Source organism: Juglans regia, chromosome 2 (genome assembly GCF_001411555.2).
Source record: "Juglans regia cultivar Chandler chromosome 2, Walnut 2.0, whole genome shotgun sequence".
Classification (NCBI taxonomy): domain Eukaryota; kingdom Viridiplantae; phylum Streptophyta; class Magnoliopsida; order Fagales; family Juglandaceae; genus Juglans; species Juglans regia.
In genome coordinates, this window is record NC_049902.1 from 37,115,607 (window position 1) to 37,138,389 (window position 22,783).

At 36.7% G+C, this 22,783-nt stretch overlaps 3 protein-coding genes and 1 pseudogene across 4 annotated transcripts; 2 read left to right on the plus strand and 2 right to left on the minus strand.

Moving 5' to 3' along the window:
- Positions 1-1,637, minus strand: LOC108983300 (annotated as a pseudogene).
- Positions 1,638-3,498: 1,861 nt separating this feature from the next.
- On the plus strand, positions 3,499-4,448 carry LOC108985326 (protein TIC 20-v, chloroplastic-like). The gene has a single exon (XM_018957588.2). The coding sequence runs from the start codon at positions 3,622-3,624 to the stop codon at positions 4,261-4,263; it is 642 nt and encodes a 213-aa protein (XP_018813133.1). The 5' UTR covers positions 3,499-3,621; the 3' UTR covers positions 4,264-4,448.
- Positions 4,449-9,237: 4,789 nt separating this feature from the next.
- On the plus strand, positions 9,238-11,055 carry LOC108985311 (fasciclin-like arabinogalactan protein 1). Its single transcript, XM_018957570.2, has one exon. The coding sequence runs from the start codon at positions 9,507-9,509 to the stop codon at positions 10,767-10,769; it is 1,263 nt and encodes a 420-aa protein (XP_018813115.2). The 5' UTR covers positions 9,238-9,506; the 3' UTR covers positions 10,770-11,055.
- Positions 11,056-11,631: 576 nt separating this feature from the next.
- On the minus strand, positions 11,632-16,748 carry LOC108985333 (nudix hydrolase 10-like). Of its 2 annotated transcripts, none has more exons than XM_018957606.2 (9): positions 16,614-16,748; positions 16,195-16,402; positions 15,153-15,218; positions 14,720-14,857; positions 14,066-14,143; positions 13,927-13,977; positions 13,791-13,825; positions 12,980-13,088; positions 11,632-12,564 (listed from the first exon to the last, which is right to left on the minus strand). In XM_018957606.2, the coding sequence occupies exons 1-9, from the start codon at positions 16,724-16,726 to the stop codon at positions 12,352-12,354; spliced, it is 1,011 nt and encodes a 336-aa protein (XP_018813151.1). In that variant the 5' UTR covers positions 16,727-16,748; the 3' UTR covers positions 11,632-12,351. The 2 variants fall into 2 exon arrangements, with proteins under 2 accessions (XP_018813151.1, XP_018813143.1); XM_018957598.2 differs by having other exon boundaries at positions 13,927-13,995.
- Between the last annotated feature and the right edge of the window lie 6,035 nt (positions 16,749-22,783).

Genomic DNA, 22,783 nt, shown 5'->3' on the forward strand with positions numbered 1-22,783 from the left:
TCAGTCCCAACTATTTCCATCTGACCTCCAATTCCAATTCTTCCAGTCATCATTTGCCGAGACATGATATTCACGTTTAGTGACCTGAAACAGATCGATCGATCGATCGAACGAACTAGTACCTCCGAGAGATCAACTGATTATTGTTTTGGTATAATTAAGTATCAGGGGGTTGGTTTAGCAGGCCAGTGAAGTTTAATTTGCTGTGAAGGGTCCACTTTCTTATCATGATAACCAATTAATTAGCCTGTTTATAATTTCACAGGAGAGAGAGAGAGAGAGAGAGAGAGAGAGAGAGAGAGAGAGAGAGAGAGAGAGAGAGAGAGAGAGAGAGAGAGAGAGAGAGAGAGAGAGAGAGTAACCTCTTTTAAGGAGTTGTTAATATTAGATGCGATGAAGACATTCCCTTGGCTATTAATTGTCGGATTGGCACTTCCACCAATTGCATACATCTCCCACTTAGTGTAGACATTGTTCACAATGTGAAAATATCCATGTCGACATCTGCAATGATTTGAAAGATCTTTGTGGTTTTAGAAGATTTCAGTGTTCTTTTTCTCCCTGCTTTCACAGAATCTATTGGCAACTGAGATCATGATTTGCACTTACTTCTCTGCTAGCTAGATTGATGGGTTAATTCAATTATTATTACGTACCTTGGCATTCTTTGAACCAAACCTTCCCCAAAGAAGTTGAAGGCTATGGTCACTTGCATATTCTTGTCTGCAAGGAAGTCATCATTATGACCCATAAGCATGGCCTTCATTATGATGAAACATGAAGTTGTTTGAGATTGTTATGGCTGTTGATCCATATACAGCATCTATTAGTCCGTCATGGCAATTTGCTAGTCAATGATCAATCCACACATCCCTAGACCCGAATATCGATATCCCATCCCCATCTGACTTTTCTTCAGAGTGCTGCGGTGACTCCATCTCCCCCACCATGGCTTTCCATGCTGGTATATATGCAACCATGTATGTAGATGTTATGTATGATGATGTTACTCACATTTTCAAGAGTGATGCACGACCCATTTGATATTTGGACGTTAAATCCTTTACCATCGATAGTCTTGTACGATTTCACCAGAAGTTCTTCCTCTAAATGGATGACCATGTCGTGATCGAAGATGATCCAAAGCGGTTCATCTTGGGTTACAGCATACCTGAGTGTGCCTGGAACTGGGTTTAAGAGGTCATCATTTTCTGAATCTTTGACAACGTGTAATTTGCCATCTCTCCCTTCGATGGCGTTGCGTCCGAACTGTACTGCACAATCGGCTAGCATCTTACGGTTGGTTTCCCAGTCGGGGTCGCATCTCCAGCAGTCATCAATGGGGTTCCCAGTTCTGCATGGCTCTATCCCCAGCGGCCTTCTCGCCGAGCTCCTGCTTAGATAAACGTATGTAGACCGAAGAAGTACTGATCGAAACACACAAATTAAAAGTAGAACGTCCTAATTAGAGACCCTTAACAATTATATGAAGAAAAAGTGAATTGAAGTACTAGTGTATATACAGACCATTCAATGGATTCTGATACTTGCATCATCGGACGTGCAGAAGATGGAAGGGTGGCATGTAAGAACAACATGATAACTAAGCAGAAGAGGATCAAGAAGTACTCAGTCATTTTAGGGGAGCGGAGGGATCTCATACTAACACTGAACATTAGTTGAATTTTAGGCTAAATTGATGTAGACATACGGAACATTGCAGGGCATTTATAAATTAAACGTCGATGCGACATTAGATCAAGGAGATAGATTAATTGGCCGGTTGGGTACAAAAATTGATTAAGTTTTTTTTTTTTTTTTTCTCTGTTTGCCAGCTTATATTTGAGCTGAAACAACAACAAAAATAAGGGATGAAGTACACATGCAATTACGCAAAATTGAAAGCCTAAGTGCAAGTGATCATGATGACATTACCCAGATCTAGAGAACTTGATTGGCCTAAAAAACCGTTGGGTACGTATGTGCTCAGATTCGGCTGTGAATTTGAATCTTAGATTTTGTCATTTTTGGGTTAATAAAAGATAAAGAAAAAGGCTGGAATGAAACTGATCTGGCTCTTAAAAACCGGTTTTATTGTAACATGTTAATGATCTAGTGGGATCGGAGGGCATATATTAATCATTTATATAATTGTTTTACATTTAATAAATTTATGTACATTAATTAATTAATATGACTTAATTATAAGCTTTTATTTAATAATTTCTAAATTATAAGAGAGTCATGTGCATGCATGCATGGATTAATATGTACGTACGTACGTAGTTATTTAAAGCTGCTTCTTATTTCATCACAATATATTTTTTTTTATAAGTAATTTCATTCCAATATATTTATCCATTAATTAATGATCATCAGATCAGTTTATCCTTACAAATTAAGGGGAGGGGTGAATTCGTGATCATCAGCTAATCTTAAAGTCTCAATACCGGTTAGTTTACATACCGTCTTCAGATAGTGATTGTTCATGCAAGTCCATACAATTATGTTTAAAATAAATTTAAAATTATATTAATATTATTTTTAAAATATATATTTTTTTTTTATCTATATTCATCAATGAAATTAATGAAACTAAATACGTAGTCTTCCTTTCAAGATTATAAATAGGATTTCTCAATGCTAAAATAGTGTCTCTGGGCCAACCAACAAGCTGGGTTAAGGGATGATCGTGATGAAGGACTACTGTCAATGTGTCATGTTTAATGATAATCACATACCCCAACGGCGCGCGCGCAACAATTAAGAAATGGCACATTAATTCTATGAAGAGAGAGATAGATATTGAGAAGATGAAGCCCCAAAAAAGGATGCATACAGCAACAAGAAATGCACTTCTGCATGCATTAATTCATAGAGATCCCCACAAGTAATACAAAGTGGGGCGATCTATATATAATGGAGGCATGCAAGAGTTGGAACTGCCATATATAATGCGACGAGTGGAAGTCGATAGATCGGACTCTCAAAATTTGAAAAGATAAAACAAAACAATAACTTAATTGTGAAAGTTTTCAAAACCTTTTTTTTTTTTTGGGTTGCTTGAAGATAATATATTTAGGCTTCGTTTGGAATTAAAACTCTTCTCAATTCATCTCAACTCATCATTACAATTTTTTCAAATTCTAACACAAAATATAATAAATAATTTAATTTTTTCAAATTCCAAAATAATAATAATAATAATAAATAATATTCTAATAATATTTTATTATCTCAATTCAACTCAACTCAACATCTAAATACACCCTTAAATTCTCGTCGGAATTTTTGAGGCGATACTTTACTTCGTCTAACAAGCTGAAAGTTTCGCCTCAAAAAGCCATTTTCGGGGTTACTATAGAATTTTGTGAAGTCGATTATTGGGATTGACAACTTTCAAAGTCGCCATTACATTGTTTGAAACAAAACTAAACGGCTTCGATTTGATGGAATTTAGGGAAGGCAAAAACGTCGACGATGGCTCCATTGTTTTTACTGCAAGTTGTCTTTCGAAAAGATATTTTCTCTTGTTTTTTCTTTCTGGAAAATCTTTTTTAATCTGTGTGTGAAAATATCTGCACTTCCTATAAATCACAAACCATACCTCACAAACTCTCAATGAATTATATGGCGATGTCCAACCTTCTCTACCCTCTAAATCCTACTCTTAAGCCCCCACTTCTCTCACCCTTCCTCAATTCCTCCTTCGCACAAATCAACTTCCCCAAAAAACCCAGAAACCCAACCACAAAACCCAGAAGAACGCACATCACCGCTCAATCCAACGGCAGCGACTCAGCCGACCCCCCCGACCGCTTAATCTCAGCCTTATGTTACTTCTACCCCTTCTTTGATGGCATACAGTACGGAAAATACGTTATCGCTCAGTTCACTCCCATTCAGGCTCTTATCCAACCTTTGGTACCAGCTATAAGGGTGTTTAAGAGCTTTCCCTTCAATGGGTTTTTGGTGTTCTTGACCCTTTACTTTGTGGTTGTTAGGAACCCCAACTTTAGTAGGTACGTTAGGTTCAATACCATGCAAGTTATAGTGCTTGATGTGCTGCTGATTTTTCCTGATCTTTTGGAGAGGAGCTTCAATCCAAGAGATGGTTTGGGTTTGGACTTGTTGATGAGCTTTGACAGCGCTGTATTTTTGTTCCTTCTGGTATGTTTGGTCTATGGGTCTTCTTCCTGCTTGCTGGGTCAGGTGCCCAGATTGCCCATTGTTGCCGAAGCTGCTGATAGGCAAGTTCTTTGAAAACCCATTTGGTTCTAACTGTGGCTTTAGTAGCCAATTGAATTTTATTTTGAAAGGAATTGTTCTAAAATATTGCATCTCCATCCACTTGGTCAAAAAGGATGAAACTTGTATAATTCCTTGTTGATATTCCTGTGTCGCTACGTTTTTTGGTTTTAATGAAATTGAGGAAATTATTGATGTTATATTCTCTAGGTAACTTGCACAGATAAAATGGGAATTTAGGGAAGGCCTTTTCACGTTGATGGTTGATGTTAGTATTTGAAATATTGTACCGGACTGGATATTAGGATATTACTGAACTTTTTCGTACTTGGATGGTCCTAGGGGATGCAATCTAAGCTACACTGTTGTCAGAGAAGTCGGTTTATTATTGCTCATGTTTCACTTTGATATGTGTCACTTTTGTAGACAAGTAAAATAGAATAAATTAGGAGATAGTTATGATTTGTATTGGAGCAGTGCATCTGAATTGTAGTCTAGTGAGCAGCAGTGGCACCATATGGTAGGGTTCTTCTGTAGTTTGCTGGAGTTGACTGGTTTGGCATGTTGAGTGGCATTGGTGCATCATTGCTGAGCCTTGGAAATGGAATTTAGTGTAGCTACTGTACAATATTTCGACCTGTACTGATTTCCTTCCAACTCTGTTCATGTTGAGCATTACATATGTTACAATGTAGCTTTAATTCCTTTTTAGCTGCTTGGGGAAGCCTCTAGTGTAGAGGCTGTTGTCAAGCTGGTGGTAATGATGGAGTGCTAGTTTCCTTTTAAGAAGTTTCTTATGGCTGAAACTTGTGCTCCATATATCAGACAACGATATCTGAAGGTGTGAAATGGTGCCAGATAAGGAACTCTCTCGTAGAGAGCTTGCTGATATTGGAGATTGTTGATATCAGCTGGTGTTTTGTAAATTTTGGTCCATCTGAAGTTGTTAGCTTTTTAGTGGCATTGGAAAGCCGACTCAAGAGTCTAACAATTCATGTTTCACAAAGAAGTTTCAATGTTAAACCTGTCAAAATAGTTTGTTAATAGAAGTTTTCAAGTCTGGGCAAAATGAGCTTGTGGGATGCTCGCCGACCTAGAAAGATGCATCATTCCCTTGCTAAGACTGGAGAATCTCAGGGGATCCTCAGTCTATCAAGTTAGGATTTGTGTCTGATTTCTTTTTGGCTAAATTAACCGAGTTTTGGTCAGGGTCAACCGAGAGTTGCCATCTAGGTTTATTTGAATCCCAACATTTGGCCTAAAAGCCCAAATTTTTCCTTCTCTATGTAAGCCTTATAAATAAATCACCACTTCCATGAGTATAAGAGATGCTGTTTCTTTGATCCTTTGGAGAAGTTCTTCAGTGTTCTCGAGCCTAAACAGTTCTATTCCCACAAAGTCTTATGGAGTTCCAATTTGAAGCGAACTAGGTTCATTCATGAAGGTGATTCACATAGAGAAAGACCAGAGGTTTTGAAGCCACTACGGTGGGAGATGAAAGTGTCGTACTGAGGTTGCAAATTGGCTATTCGAGATTTACAAAGGTTTCGTGTCCCTAAATTGGTTTTATTATCTGAAAGATATTAAGAGTGCACAACAGAATACCTCAAGCACAACTTTTTGAGTTGCTCCACAAGTTTATCCAACCTGACTAAATAATCCAGCAAGCCTCAAGCTTCTCCTCTTGGTGGTGAAGTGTACTACGTAGAATAAATTAGAATAACACTCAACAAACCCCACAGCCTAAGTGCTTACTCAAGAGAGAATAAAAATAGAGAGAAATTTTGTATTGATCCAAGATTGTGTGGGAACTGGCTGAGGAGGGATATATATAGCCCTCCTTGTGCGCCACTCACGCCTGACCTTTAATCCTCGTACTTTTAATTTGAAGCATGTAATGCATAGACATTACGACCATGTGTTACATGCCGTTACGGCATAGGAGGGGTCTGCCATGTGGGCGCCCCTCCATCTTACAAAAGATTTGCTCAAATAGGTTTTCACTTTGTTCTATCTCTGATTTAATTATTTATAGTGGAGTGATTGACTAGATTTTGGTAATTTATCTAACAAGTAGATTGAATACTCGTCTTAGCAATAGTGTGATTAAGAGAATATTCAAAATTGGTCATATTTGTCGTAAACATCCACTCTTCTCTACCCACTCCACTTAAGTGTTATTTGGGGGTCTAAATTCAGATTTTCACAAGGTATCATGAATGACAACATAAATGGTTTAGAATCGAATGAAACAGGAGTGTTCTCTTCTTTTTGCGTAGTTTCTCATGGATGTAAAAGGCCTATCTATAGAAACATTCATTTCTTCCCATAAAATGCCTAATAAGGGGAGTGGGGTAACTTCTTATGAAGTCCAGGATGAGTTTGTTCCTAAGTTATGTGAGACTTCTCAATACGCCTCCTCACGTGTGGGTCGGTATTTCTAATACTATCATCGTGGGTAGGTCGCAGGAGCCCATCATCAGTCATAGATTATGGCTCTGATACCATATAGAAATACTAATTTCTTCCCATAAAAGGCCTAATAAGAAGAGTGTGATAATTTCTTATAAAATTCAGGATGAGTTTATTCCTAAACCATGTGGAGCTTCTCAATACTATCTACCCAGCAGCAATGTGACAAAATTGGGAATACTTGAAAGGATGCTCGGTGTGCCTGTTCTAATTAGTTCTGAGTCCAACGTTCGTCTCCCTGTGTCCAGTCAAGCTCCGAGTATTGCTAACTCTGTTGTTGTTCTTTGTACTGTTGTTCTCTTCCTTTTGCTATCATTCATGCTTTTAAAAAAGAGAGGAAAAGCTTACATCTTCCATATATAATCTAGCAATGGTTATTGATGCTGGCTTTTCCTCTTTTTCTGTGTTTTTGTTTAAAATGGGCAATGTTGATTTGGGGTTTTCTAAACAAGCAGGTAGGAATTTCCCCACCCACCCACCCACCCACCCACCACCTTCTTGAAAGTCCATATGATCTTGTCCCTGAACAAACATCAAATTTCGAATTCGAAATTACACACGATCTAGGAAAATTTGTCTTCTATTGGGCCTACCATTTGGACAAGACAACAAGCTACTGAGAACCACAAACATCTTTACACCTGAAGATTTTAGATTTTTATTTATTTATTGTTGTTTGCGGTGAGAGTGTTGTTTTACAGAAACATTTTTGTTTGGTAAATAAAAACAGAACAAAATTCAATTCAATACCAAAACTGTTGTCGGTGGGGGCACTGGGGTGATTCTACCGACGAAAGACTATCGATCATCAGCCTTCCACGTGGCAAAGTTCGCACTGTATGGAGTACGTCCCCACATATCAAACTGCCCTCCTATTATGAAATAAACTACAGAATTACCCCCAACCTGAATCTCCTGGACTACTTTGCCGATGTAACCATCAGTCGGGAAATTGAAAGGGGATTTCCGAACACAGTTAATTTAAAGAGTGAAATGGGTCCCATTTTGATCAGCTTTGATGGGGAAGGAGGGGGAGATTAGCAGATTCTATTCCATATACATTACTTGGAGAATGGGATTTGGGTGTTGTGTGTGTGACTAAGTACGGACTGCTTGTCTTGTCTGCCTCGTGTTTTCTGACAATAAAAAGAGAGCATTCTTAAAACCCACGTGATTTCTCCTCCTCCTTTATTCATCTCAAAGCTTTGTTAGATTATATTATGGGCTTGCTTACGATCTATTTCTAATTTATAGATAATTTTAAATATAATAATCTTTTTTATTATATTTAAACACATCAAATTAAATCAAGATTAAAAGTTAAAATCAAATTTAAAATAATATTATTTTATTATATAATAAAAATATTTTTTATAAAATATGAGATAGTGAATAATAATTAATAAAAAGAATATATTATTCTCACCCCCTTTTTTTCGGTCCAACTAACTCTGTTTTTTGTTGGTCCACTATTATATTTTTATTTTATTATTATATATAGTTCCTTTTTTTTATGCCATGATTTTCGAGTTTTGATCGTTCATCTTTTTTTTTTTCTCAGTTTTTTTAAAGAGCAATGCTAGGTACAGTCCCCACTTGGGGACAGCATGTGCAGGCTTAGGCTATTTTAACTTTAAAATTTTGTAAAGTTACAAAATTATCTCTCCTAAAATAATGTTTTCTCTCATTTAAGAATGTGTCTGCACATGCAGTCCCCACTTCAGGACTGCAAATAAAATTTCTCTTTTTTAAAACCTGGGGATCTCATTCTCTTCTTTGATTTTGATTGGTCTCTTATCTTATTTTTATGAAAATTTTTATTTGAAAATTTTACACTACATATTCATTTGATAAAGAGGTGATTTTTCATTTTTATCTTTTTATTTTAATATTTAAAAATATATATATTTAAATAAAATAATAAAAATAATAAATCACATATTTTAATTAATTAGAAAGATATGCGCAAGAGTAGTATGGTCCAAGCTCGACCTCTGATTTGATAGTGGTAATAGGTGTATATATATATATATATGTCCATGTCCATGAATCCTGCTTGCAAATTCAAATCATTTATATTATATAATATATTGTTCCTTTGGTATGCGAATCATCAATTTTTATTTAGTTTTTGTTTGATAGGGTGTACGTGTGGTTGTTTGCTCCTACAAAGTCCTGTTAATCATTGGACCAACCACGTCCTTAAATTAATCATCAAATTCCTAAAAATAAATAATTAGTCGGCCCATATAATTGATAAGAACAGTATTACGGCTATCGAAAAAATAATTTAAATAAGTCTACTAAATAATATATTTTATTTTTTTATATATTTTTTTAATCATCATAAATATTTATAAAAAAATTTAAAAAATTTATAATATCATTAAAAAAATATTTTTATAATCAATAGGTAAAAATAAAAATAAAAAATCATTAGAAATACTATTTGAATCTCGAATTCGAATTCATGTCTGAATTGATAAATACCCAATCCAACTTAAAACCTTTCTAATTAAAATAAACCAAACCCAGCTAAAAATAAACCAGAGTCCACATCCCCAAACACAGTGGCTTCACTTGTAATTTAAGAGCTAATCCAAGCCCCATTCCACCACCACTCACTACCTTACTCACACTTTCCACTGCTCTCTTCTCCCTTCGTTACTTCGCACGCCCTGCAACAAAGCTCTCCCCACAGCTCAGTTCAGCTCAGTCTCCAACACCCTCTCCACCTTCTCTCTCTCCATCTCTTAAAAGCTGCCTTCTTTCGCTCTAAAATCACAATGCAGCTCCGCCCCGCCATGGCCTCCGGTACCCTAGCGACAGTCCTTTCTTTCTCCCTCCTCCTCCTCGTCCTCTCCCCTACATCCCACGCCCACAACATCACGCGCCTGCTTGCCCATCCCCCGGACTTCTCCACCTTTAACCACTACCTCTCCCTTACCCACCTCGCAGACGAGATCAACCGGCGCACCACCATCACCGTCTGCGCCGTTGACAACGCCGCCATGAACGAGCTACTCGCCAAGCACCTCTCCATCTACACCATCAAGAACATCCTCTCCCTCCACGTACTCCTCGACTACTTCGACGCCAAGAAGCTCCACCAGATCACCGACGGAACCGCCCTCTCCGCCACTCTCTTCCAGGCCACCGGATCCGCTCCAGGTACCGCCGGCTTCGTCAACATCACCGACCTCAAGGGCGGGAAAGTTGGTTTTTCTCCGGAGGAAAACAACGGCCACATCGGCGTTTTCTTCGTCAAGGCTCTGGAGGGACTCAAGTACAACATCTCCGTCATCCAGATCAGCAAGATCCTCCCGTCAGATGTTGCAGCGGCCCCCACCCCGGGCCCCGCCGAGGTGAACCTCACTGGCATAATGTCCGCTCACGGCTGCAAGGTCTTCGCCGACACTCTTATAGCCAACTCCGATGCCGAAAAGACCTTCCAGGAAAGCCTTGACGGAGGCTTAACGGCGTTTTGCCCCCTCGACGACGTGTTCAAGGCGTTCCTCCCTAAGTTCAAGAACCTGACGGCGTCCGGGAAGACGTCGTTGCTCGAGTTCCACGGTGTGCCCGTATACATGTCCATGCCCATGTTGAAGTCCAACAACGGCATCATGAACACGCTGGCCACCGATGGCGTAAAAAAGTTCGACTTCACTGTGCAAAACGACGGCGAGGAAGTGACTTTGAAGACGAAGATCGTGACGGCGAGGATTACCGGCACGCTTCTCGACGAGCAGCCCGTGTCGATCTACACGATCGACAAGGTATTGATGCCGAAAGAGCTGTTCAAAGCCGAGGCACCAACTCCTGCTCCTGCACCGGCTCCGGAAGAGGCTGCCGACGCTCCAAAGGCTAGCAAGAAGAAGAAGAAGAAAGCAGCGGCGCCGTCGGAAGAGGAGTCCGACTCTCCCGCTGATTCACCAGAAGAAGACCCGGCAGATCAGACGGCCGACGATAATGGAGCCGTTAGATTTGACTTAGCAAATCTTGGATCCATGCTCGTCGGTGCGTGGCTAGTAGTGCTATCCGTGCTGTAAGTTGTTATTATTAATTTTCTTTTTTTTTGAAAAAGTATTGACCTTTAATGGAGAAATAGAATAAGCAATTGGGAGGCTTGAGAATACTTTAGGTGAAATGTCTTGATATTTCTCTGTTTGTTCTAATTAGTTTGCGTGTTCTTGGCTTTTTTTTTATTGTTTTTTAATTTTCTAGGAGAGAATTGCCTTCATTTATTTGTAATGTGTTTCTTTCATTTCATTTCATTGGAGTGTGTTTGATGAGATTCTATTGATTACCCATAAAAAAATGTTGCAGACTTGTTTATATGCATTGGGATTTTATTTAATCATATTATATATCTCTGATCCAAAAAATTTCATAGCTTTCTCTCCTAGAAAGATATCTCCGCACTCTACGACTAGATTTGATTTGTAGTTTTAATTAGTTGCTCCAATCAATGATGGTTAGCTTTTTGTTGGAAGTGTCTGGATGTCGTAATAGTTTGAACACCACATACACACTTGTAGCAATAATTGCTGTTTTGAGGGCAGAAAAGCCTTGATGGAAAATCTGTCTTCCGTTTTCATGTCCAGGAAAATTGCGTTTTCATATGGTCACATCTCCTTTAACAAATGTTTCACATGATTACAGCTAGAAAGTTGGGTCACCTAATCCGAGCAAAATACCCCATTTTTAAACACAAAAAGAGAGAGAAGAGAATAAAACTTTCTCAAAAAAAAAAAAAAGAGACCGATTGAATTGAGAATTGAAATGATTAAATAAAATATTATTTTTTAATATTATTATTATTTTAAAATTTTAAAATATTGAATTATTTATTATAATTTATGTAACAATTTAAAAAAATTATAACACTGGCAGCAAAGAATACGTCAACGATGAATACAAACTATTTTCATTTCAAGAAGGGGAAAGCGGAATAGTTGTCATATGACATAAGGCACGTAACCGTAGTTAGGGTGGGAGGAGGGTATTGGCAGCACCGCACCGAACAACCTGAGTTGGTTGGTAATTTCCTTGAGCAAGCAGCTGTGGCGGTGGATTTCCATACAAAGGATAGCCAGAGAGAGGTGGAGCCGGTGCATGGCATGGATACTGACAAATTGTGCAGTTCATACAAGCAACGTTGTTGTGAGTATCATCCAGTCTTCTAACTCAGTTTTAAGACCCATATACTAACAACAATGGGGACAATGCTGTTAATAGTAATACACTGATGACACATCCCGCAGATCTCTCAGGTATTCAAGTGACACCTTCGTATAAGCAGTAAACTAGTACAACATAAAGTGGGATTTGCTCAGCTCAACACAACCAAGACTTAATCACAATTAAGACCACTACAGAGTGCTTTCTGCCATCCATCTCTGTTTACAAACACGGTACTTAAACCACCCTGCAGCGTCGCAACTCAAACATGCCAATAAAAGTGCCTAATTTCGTCTAATGCATATAGAAGAAAAAAAAAAAAAAACACCAATTCTATTGGTCTGACTCTGCATTGTACCTCATCATAGAGAGAAGCAGAGCATTTGCTTGTTAAAAATATAATAAAATATAATCGGGATTTCATACAATAATCACCAATTGTATTTTTATCTAAGATTGATCAGAAGAGTTTGAGGAAACGTTCAGATCCCGGCTGTTCAAATATAGATAACTAAAATTGTTGTTGAAAGCTGAAGTTATACGCAGGGGTGATAATCCAGTGTAGTCACTCTGCATCTTCGCCAAGCATAGGTCAGCAATGTACTTGAAAATCTTGTGCTTCTGGGTCGAAGGTTGATCTGCATATTCCTCCAACGGCATCCACTAAGAAGAATAAAGCCAAAAAAAGTATATAACTCGGTAATGCCATGCATTAGGAAAATAAATGGCTTGTGCCAAAATAGTCTCGCTACAGGGGTTGCAAGTATATGCTCTCATCACAGATAGTCTTTAAGCTGATAAATAAAGTACATAGTTGATCCAAAGTTGTACCCATCTAGAGCTCTCTTTTGCTCAAGAAGTGGGAGCTCTCCCTCATTTCAATTCAAGCTCAAGTGCTTCTCATGTTAATTTTCTTCCAGCTAATAGTTCTACCTTGTCAAAGACACAAGGCCACTACCTATTTTTTCTATCTGCTAATGAAGCTAGATTGTTGCAGGAGAAGTTTGTCATGTAGCACGTTAGAATAAAATATTTTATTGCCTGCTTACACCTGTGGAACGAGCTTTGATAATATTACCTGGGCTGCTGCAATCTCTAGTTCTTGCTTCTCGATGTCAAAGGATAGAGGGCGCATCATGCAAATGAAAAATAGATCTGACTTCTGAAAGAACACCTTGTGCGACTGCCTGAAAGATGAAAGTGGTGAAAGTAAACATGAATCTATTCTATCAATTTCAACGAGATTTGTAAATTACTTCGGATAGGCCACAAAGGAACTTTACAAATCCCAGAGTTTTTAGGTTCATAATGGTAGGAGACTTCTTTGATAAGTATCATGGTAAGAGAAGCATCAAGAGACAAAGCAAGATGGAACTGAATGGTGGAGGAAAATAAATCCATCTATGGTCAGCACTTCTTTTTTAGCAATGTATTGAATGAGAATGCATTTTGTTAATTAGCTTCTAGAAATGATTTTTCATTAATAATTCCATGAAGATCACAAAATCCAATATATGATGGTGGTACGATATCAGCTTTCAGAACCGATATATGCCTAAAGATCACTGTATCTAACCCATTCTCCAGGTTCTCCCAAATGCTGGAAAGAAAAACTGATTGGGTATATAGTTCCCCATGTTAGTATTTATAGATGTGCCAAACAAGATACCCCTGCCGGACTCTAAATTTATCCATCAAATCACCGCTTTGAAAATGTACGTCCGAAAGTAAAAGGTAAGGCAAAAAGGTGTTAAAGAGTGATAGGAGGTGTAGTAGTACAGTTCCTAATCACTGTCTATGTGACAAATACATGGTACAACAACTTTATATGTACTAATGAAATATACATGTTTAGTTCAAAGGTAGATTAGACAGTATAAAGTTTATACCTGAATGCTAGTATCTCCTGAAATTCCGTGTCGATCTGAAGCAGTATAAACCAGTTGCCTTCAATAAGTTTTTATCATACCAGCGCATAAATTAGAAGGTCAGAGCAATATTTCTTGATATACATCCAACACTTACCCCCGTTTCTTCTTTTACTTCTCTTTTAGCTGCCATGAAAAGATTCTCACCCTGTAGATTGAAGAGCTCCTTTACCAAGTGATAGCAAAATGCATTTAGTTATCAAATAATAAAAAAGCAGCTCGGTTAAGGTCTATACCTCCTCAACAACCCCGGTAGGGATTTTCCACACCCCTGTATCTTGGAATATACCACTCTTTTCCTGAACTACAAGAAGCTAGCAGAGAGAGGGAGATTCCAGTTCAGCAATATGGGGGTTGGGGGGAGGGTTGATTTTTCTTTTTACAAGTAAAAACACCAAAAATATGAAAAAATAGATAGACCGACTTATGAATGAGAACTGACTTTAAGGAGGAGCCTGCTTTGTTGAATTGAACCGATTAACAAGAGACGGGAAAAAAAGGGAATTGACAACGAAGTATCCAAGTCTGTAAAATATTATTTCCGTAAAAAGAGAGCAAGCTACCCTAAACTGTTGTATACGGAGTAAAGATCTAGATTTATTGCTACACACCATTATAATTTATAAAACCGCATTGTAGATATATTCATGTCAATAATTGCCATTAGACAAAGGTAACCACGCACATGCTTTATGCTTATTTGTTCTAGGAAACGCAAGAACTAATTATCACAAAGAACTAAAAGTTTCTTTGTGAATGTTAGAACAAGTGTTCTAACTTCAATCTCAACGACTGAAAAATGTTTAAATGCATGAGGTTTTCTATGATGTAATGTAATTTTATCCACAATGATCGGGAGAAATATTAGTAACTACAGAGGAAGTACCTACCTCTCTTTTATCATTCAAAACAATAGCACCAATACCTACACAGTGTGAAGCATTTAGAGGAATAGTACTGCTAGTATCAGGAATCCAGTAAACCAGCATCAGGTAATTTGGCTCGGCATGGTGGTAACAAAATCCCTCCTGTCACCATTATAAGAGAGGCACGGAAGAGAAATCAATACTCAAGAGATCAGATGCCTCGATCAACAATGCATGACGTAGAACTTGGTCTTTGAATTTGAAGTATATGCTTGATGAACTACCTAGGTAATAAAAAGGAAACAGACAGAATTAAGCTAGGAAGTTTTACCAGGACTCAGGACTAACTGCCCCAAGACCATGACTCAATCATGTTGATGCTTCTGCGCCCTAATTGACACCCACTTTTTGTGACTACTTGTCCCCACTAAATTGTTTGGAGGCAGGAAATGATTACCTTCACTGCAGGATCCACCAGATTTGCAAGACCAATGGGCAGTTTAATCCAGACACCCTTCTTGCCCTGTGAAGCATATCTAAAAATTAACCAAACTTAACAATGAAAGATTTATTTATCTTCATAAACAACAGATAAGGATATGTTTGACAATTTAATACACTATTATCATTACGGGGGTGGGGGAGAAAGAATGAAGAAGAAAAAAGAAAGTGAAAGCGACGCTATTGTGAAAATTATAAACTAAGATAAGGCCCAATTGCTGCACCACTTCATCCAATTAGATTTGGAAAAATAAATAAAAAATCAAAATATACTTCAAACCATTAGATAAAGTTTGATAAAGCATTGGACGTAGTAATACAAATGAGATCTATAAAGTCAACAACTTCACCTCCAACACTTCTCCTTAAAGATTAAAAGTATTTACCTGTAATTCATCATAAAACTAAAGAAGTAAACTAAAGTTCAAACAAGCTATTGGAAAAAAACTTTAGAGCGTTAGACCATTTATCATGTAATGTAACAAGCCCATCCATTTGTAAACTGAATGTTTTGAATACCGTACCGGATGGCGTACCGGTCAAGACACTGGAACGAAATATTTCGATACCGGTACCGTTTCGTGTACCGTTTCGGGATAGTCGATATATGAATAAATTATATATATAAATATATATAACAATTATATTCTAAAATAATAGTTTATATATGAATAAATTATATATAAATACATACATACATATAAATTATAAATAGTCTAATCCAAAATTGGGGGTCAAAAAATAAATTTGTAGTTTGAAAAAACGAAAAAAAAAAAAAAAAAAACACAGGCCGAAATATCGGCCGGTACTGGCCGAAATATAGGCCGGTACAAGCCGAAATTTAGGCCGAAACGGCTGATACGGCCGGTATTTTAGCCGGTACGGTATATATCTAGTACCTGTACCGGCCGGACGGCCGAAACGAAAAATTTCGGCCGTACCGGCCGGTACGGTACGAAATTAAAAACATTAAGCAGGTTCGAATAACAAATTACAACCTGTCGCCTCCACTCAGAGACCGAAGCTCTAAGCAAAGTTGCAAAGACCTCGGAGGCCATAGACCCCTTCATCTCCACAATGACTCCTCCATGGTCATCATTGGTCGCTGGAAGCAGTTCAACTTGCTCAAGTCCATTTTCAAACACTTGGTGCCGAGCCGACATGGTTCCAACCCAAAACCGAAGTAGCAAAATCCGATGATACAGCCTGAAAACAAGAAAAACGCCAAAATCATAACTAGTCAAGAACAAACGCTGCAGAGTCTCCAAGTAATACCCTAACCAAACCAAAAGCTTAACTTCGTGAATTTGAAGGTAACAACGTAATGTTAACAACTTAATCATGTTGTATCAACTCAAATTCGACTATACGTAAAACGACAAAGGAGAAACGGAAACAAGCAAAGGAAGATATTTACCGAGAGATAATTAGGGCTCTAAGCAAGGGGCATCCATTAAACTGTAATCTTTGTAGAAACAGATCCAGCACCAGCACTGGAAGTCGAAGAAAGGCCGGCCGTGGCAACGGCATTTTTATAAGGACGGTTGGGGGTTGGGACTGTTGGTTTAGATGCGGGAAAAATATAGTCTGTGATAGGTGCGTGGTGACGTAGTTCCACGCGTTTTGGAGCAGCCAATGGGATCTCTTGGAAGAGGTTGTCTGGGTCCCTCTTTTATCAGCCGCCCTGCTCTAGTCGTCTCTTTTCATTACGTGGATGGTATAGACCGAGGGACCACCATTGCCCCCGTCAAGTGCGTCAGAGTGGAATAATAATACAGTTTTTACTTTTTGGGGGCACACGGCGCGAGGACAAGGACGTAATTTTGTTTCTTGGATTTATTCAAATGTCCAGTAAGACCTCAAATAATTGTGTGCTCGGTGTCCTGCAGAATGGCGTTGTGGCCCTGTGGGCGGGCAGTGGCACGTCGTGTGGGAGGGTATTTTTGAGATTTCGACCTCCGTGACGACTGCGGATGACTGGATGCTTCTGTGTGACGAATGGGACTGTTATTGTATTGTCATTATTATTCGTGAATTTGTTGAGATAAAAGAGAAAAAAATCTATTTATTATTATTTTTTTATATTCTATTTTTTATTTTATGATGTGATATTAGATGATAAGTTTATAAATAAAATATAATAAATAATCTTCAATTATCTTCAATTATATCATGAAATAATAAAAAGATGATAAAAATTAAAATGATGAGTAACATTTATCAAAAGATTATAATGGTAACGTGTTATGCTATACACCGTTGATTCTTATAGTATTGGTCATATTATTGATAGACCATTACATTAATATATAGTATTTTTCTTTATGTGGTCCAACAAAATAATTGTTTCAGAGTCATCTATCATGAAAAAAATCTATTTATCATTTTTTTTTCTCACTGTCTTCTTTTCATTTTATAATGTGATATTAGATGACAAATTTATAAGTAAAATATAATAAATAATCTTTAATTATTTAATATTATATCATGAAATGATAGAAGGATGATAAGAATTGAGATGATGAGTAACATTAATCAAAAGATAATAATGGCGACGTGTTATGCTATAGGCCGTTGATTCTTATAGTACTGGTCATATTATTGATAGACCATTACATTAATATATAGTATTTTTCTTTATGTGGTCCAACAAAATAATTGTTTTGGGGTAATCTATTAAGAATTATTTCATTTTCAAATTAGTGTTGTCATGGGGGAAAATTCGTTACATTAAACCCAGGGTCGCAAGAAGAATACATTGCGGTAGGTTGGGCTGAAAGTAAGTAAGGCCCAGTCTCGTTGCCTAAGTCTGGGCAAGAAAGGTAAGTGCCCAGATCAGAGTATGGATAGGGAACTCGGGTCGGGCTTTAGTAACGGGACATGAGATTTGGGTGAAGACTGAGAAAAGAGGGGAGGGGGACGTGGTGTGCATCATCAGATGGAACGGACGCGAGATAGGAGACACGCCACATTTAATGCGGCCCAGAATAGAGGTCACGTCGCATTTAATGCTGTCCATAACAGAAGCCACATAGCATTTAATGCGCCCCAGAGCGTAGAATGTGTCGCATTGAATGCGGCCCAAGACCTGAGCAGTGCACAGAGAAGGCCTGAGGCCATCGCTGCTCGGCAAGGTGACGACATGGAAGCTGCTCGGTGAATCAATTGCACTGAGCGTATTGTCCCATGCTGCGCAACACCCCACTATGGGAGAATCCTAATCGATAACTACAAATAAGAGTCAACCAAGCAGCAAATGAGGTAATGAAAAAAACTACCATCCTTCATACACAATTTTATTTTGCTTCCGTTTATTATCTTCTTCAAGAAACTAACTTAGGCATCGGAGGATCAACGAACCCCGAGGTTCCCCATTGTAACTGTGCAAGCTAGCGCTTGGATAGGGGGTGTGAAGTTGTTTAAGCCCACGAAACACGACCTCAACAAGTGTATACAATTCACGTTATTTAAATAATAATATTTAATTTTTAATATTTAAATTTAAAAATTTATTTTTTAAAGTAAATTATGTTACCTAAACAGTATATAATGTAGAGATTTTAAAATAACAGTATTCTTTATACAAGACATTAAAAACATTGCATACTTGAGTTGTGCCCAACTATGGGTAGGTACAATAGTTAAGATATGGAGAGTCAAAAATGTGTTTTGTGGCTGTCAACGATTACGGAGGCTTGAGAAACAAATCAAATAAATAAAAGAGACATAGAAAGTTTGAATTCACTTCAACATTCAAACTTTGAAAAAAGGGGAAAAAAAGTTAAACCATTTTATCATCACAATGCTAATCATCGTTTGGGTGTCCCACAATGCTGAGTAACGGACAAAGAGACATTTAAGTGTGAATTCAATGCATAATTCAAACCTAGGACTTCACTATGCATTCGTCCCAATTTTATTTATTTATGGGTTTTAAAAGGAACTTTTACCATATATGAATCTCTATCCTCTAAAATACAGCTTCACCAAAAGAAAAACAAAAGGCAAAAAGGGCTGTTCAGCGGGGGATTGATTAGACATTGAAACTAATGTGGATTTTTCTTTTACAATAAATAATAAATGTAGATTGAGTGATGGCAACATTTATGATAGGTTTGGTTAGCGAGATAGACTTAAATAATTTGTGAATAATAATAATAAAAATGATAAAAAAAATATTAAATAATAGATTACGTTTGCGTAGTTAGGTGATCTTAAATAATCTGTAAATAAAAAAAAAATAAAATATTAAATAATAATAAAAAATATTAAGTCTAGACTCTATACCCATCCATCTCAGATCTTCTTGCAAAATGGGCAAGATACAAAAAAATCATTTGCTTTAAACCATATTTTCATGAAAAATACTTATTAATAGTAATTTACATAATCCATAATCAAAACCATACCATGAAATGAAAAAAAAAAAATCCATCATAATTTAAATCAAGATGCCAACATAAACTCCTATCAAAGTCTAAAACATGTATCAAAGTTTACTAAACTTTGGTAAAACCAACGCAATGGAAACCAAATATTCGAGGTTGATAGTTTATTTCAAATCCGTACTTTGATAATTAGGTACATGTAAAACTACTTTGGAGCATTTACATCTCATTCCCTATAAATTTTTAATTTTAGTTAAAAAATAATATTCTTAAAATTTTATCATAATTTTACTAATCTTTCAAAAATCTCATACGGCTACATCTCATTCCCTACATTTTCTCTATCATATTAAAATAATCTTTCTCTATTACTTTTTTAGTATTTTTTTTCTCTTACTTCCATTTACAATCTTAACTACTCACTGTTTTGTCTTTTTTCTTATGTTGAGCAATATCACCTTGTATGTAAATTTTAAACAAGAAACTGATTTTTTATCCCATTACAATAATAGTTTTGAAATTATTACGATTTTACAAATAATAAATATTCGTCTGTTCCAATGATATTTTATTTGTAATGGATAAATAAAAAACAAGATTATTGTTTTGCTGCCAGATTTGAAGGTAAATAATTTAAGCTTTAGGCATACCCGAAGGAAAGAAATAGATAAATCTATTTTTTTTACACGTTAAGATAAATTACACATTTCATAAACTGCAGATTCATTCTCAATAACTAAAATAGTTAATAAAAAGAGCTAAAATACATCCATAATATTTTCTCAGTTATGCGTAAAAGTACTACTATTGCCCATTCACACCAGTCCCAAAACACAAACTTAATGTGCGAACAATAAAACTATATTATAATTACAACTATTGAAAATGCTCATCCATCGTGCCCAAAAGTTTAGTAAAAATAGAGCCATTAGATTGCTCAAAATTTTTCAAAATAAATTGCCAAAACAAATAACCACGACATCAAAATTGCTATAGTGAAACTAGTTTTCTCCTATTTTCTCTTGCTCCTCTCTAAATCAATTTCTAGTCATTGTCGACTGCTTTGAATGCTCGTTGATACTTGTATCTTATGAAGTTCAATTTTTAATCGGTTAATTGTCATTTGACCATATGCTGGTATTTCTAGATCATAATGACAGAAAAACCCATAAGACTGCCCAGCCTGTACAATTGACCAGTACTTAAATATGTAAGCACAACAGTACCAACACAAATAAGCAAATAAGACCACCAACAAATTAAAAGTACCTCATAGTTTTGGCAACCGAAAAGTTGACGCCTCTCATTATCCTCAGTATGAGCGTTGAGATACTTTAATACCAAAATAACATATTGGGCATTCATTTTGACGATAGTTTGCTGAGCATGAGATATTGCTAGTGCTTCTACTTGACCCACGCATTAGGTAGTGTTGTCTTTTGTTTTACTTCAATTTTGTACACAAACAATGAGCCCAGTTCTTATCTTTAGTACAAACTAAATTTGAAAGAATTTTACTACAATTCACAAAACCTTGATTGGGCGACAATGTCTTCAATGGCTATAACAATCGATTGTTAATATTCATTAGTTATCCGAGTTACCCTGCAATGGAGTTTTTGCCCATTTCCATTATCGATGCTCAAGTCTCAACTTTCTCTTGCAATGCCCCCAAACATACCCAAATCATTAAACCATAAAAAGTGGCTCAAGAAATTAATAGTAACACAGAGAAAAAGGCAACATCCTCGAATGGCTGCAACAATCGGTTGCTTTTGTGATTGACCGTCTGGGTGACCTTGCCACAAAGTATGTTATAGATTTTTAGTGTTCTCACTCAACTTTATTATCATCACAATTGAGGGGGATACACAACCAAAATCATATCAAACCATAAAAGCATCCTAGGAAAATATGCATTTCCTATCACAAACAAGAATGGTATCATAACACAATAAGTTTCTCTAAAAAATAGCACATAATCCAACCAAACATAGAATGATGGTATCACAACCAACTATAAGAAGCATAAAAGGATGTTTAACATAAATATCTCACATCCAAGTTTCACAAAACATGTAGAGCAATGACAATATATCATCACAACATGGATATATCACATCTCCAAGTTTAACATCTCTAAATTGTTAAAAACTTTTCCATAATATCACATTAAGGATACATCACAGCTGTGATATTTTACAGAAGTAAATAATCTAGCCAAGCAAATAATTGAATAACAGAATAGAGAAAATGACAAAATAATTCAACCAATTTTTCTTAATATCATACCAGAAAGCAATGGAAAAGTAATCCAACTAACATAACTAAATAACAAAACAACCGAAATGACAAAGTAATCCAACCGACATTCCTAAATCGCATAATAGGAAAAAAGATATCATACCACAACTGCAATAAATGATGTAGGTTTGAAAAAGATGAAATAATGTTTAGCATAGGTATCTCACATCAAAACTAATGAAGAAGAAACTGCTTCCTAAAAAAATTGGTCATTTGGAGCCAATCACAATTGAACAGCAAACTCATCATAGTAATCTATATTTAAGAAAACTGAACAACATGCATGTAGTGTAGCAGAATACTTAAATCACAAAACGCATGCCTCGAGGTCAGATAATGAGAAACCAAAAGGATACTGCCTATATTAGTTAGAAACACCATTTTATTAAATGGCAGTAAGAACAACATGCATGTATATATCTCAGAGCCAAGTTTCACAAAACTAAACAACAATTTTAACAATGAACAACTTGCAGCAGCACCAACCAAGCACTGCTAAGAAATCATAAAACCAAACTCCCAAACAGGGTATAAGGCACAAGTCATAGAATAAAACATGTTCCACATAAACCAGCAAGGGTTAACCCTTCATATTACTGACCAAATAAGCTAAGAAAGTACAAGATAACACAAAATGAAATAACAAAATTGCATAATATTTACATATAAAGGAGGCTCAGATCTTTCATTTTCAAGCATAACAAAGGGCCCAATATAGGACGACTGCAAATCCCAATTGCCTTTGTAAAAATTTCACAATTAAGATAGTCATCCGGGATACCCTGCCATACCAATCGATGATCATTTAATAGACTTACTGATATTACACTTGGGTACACTCAATAATCCGATCATCATCAAAGCCCTTGCACTTACATATACAGTTCAAACGATA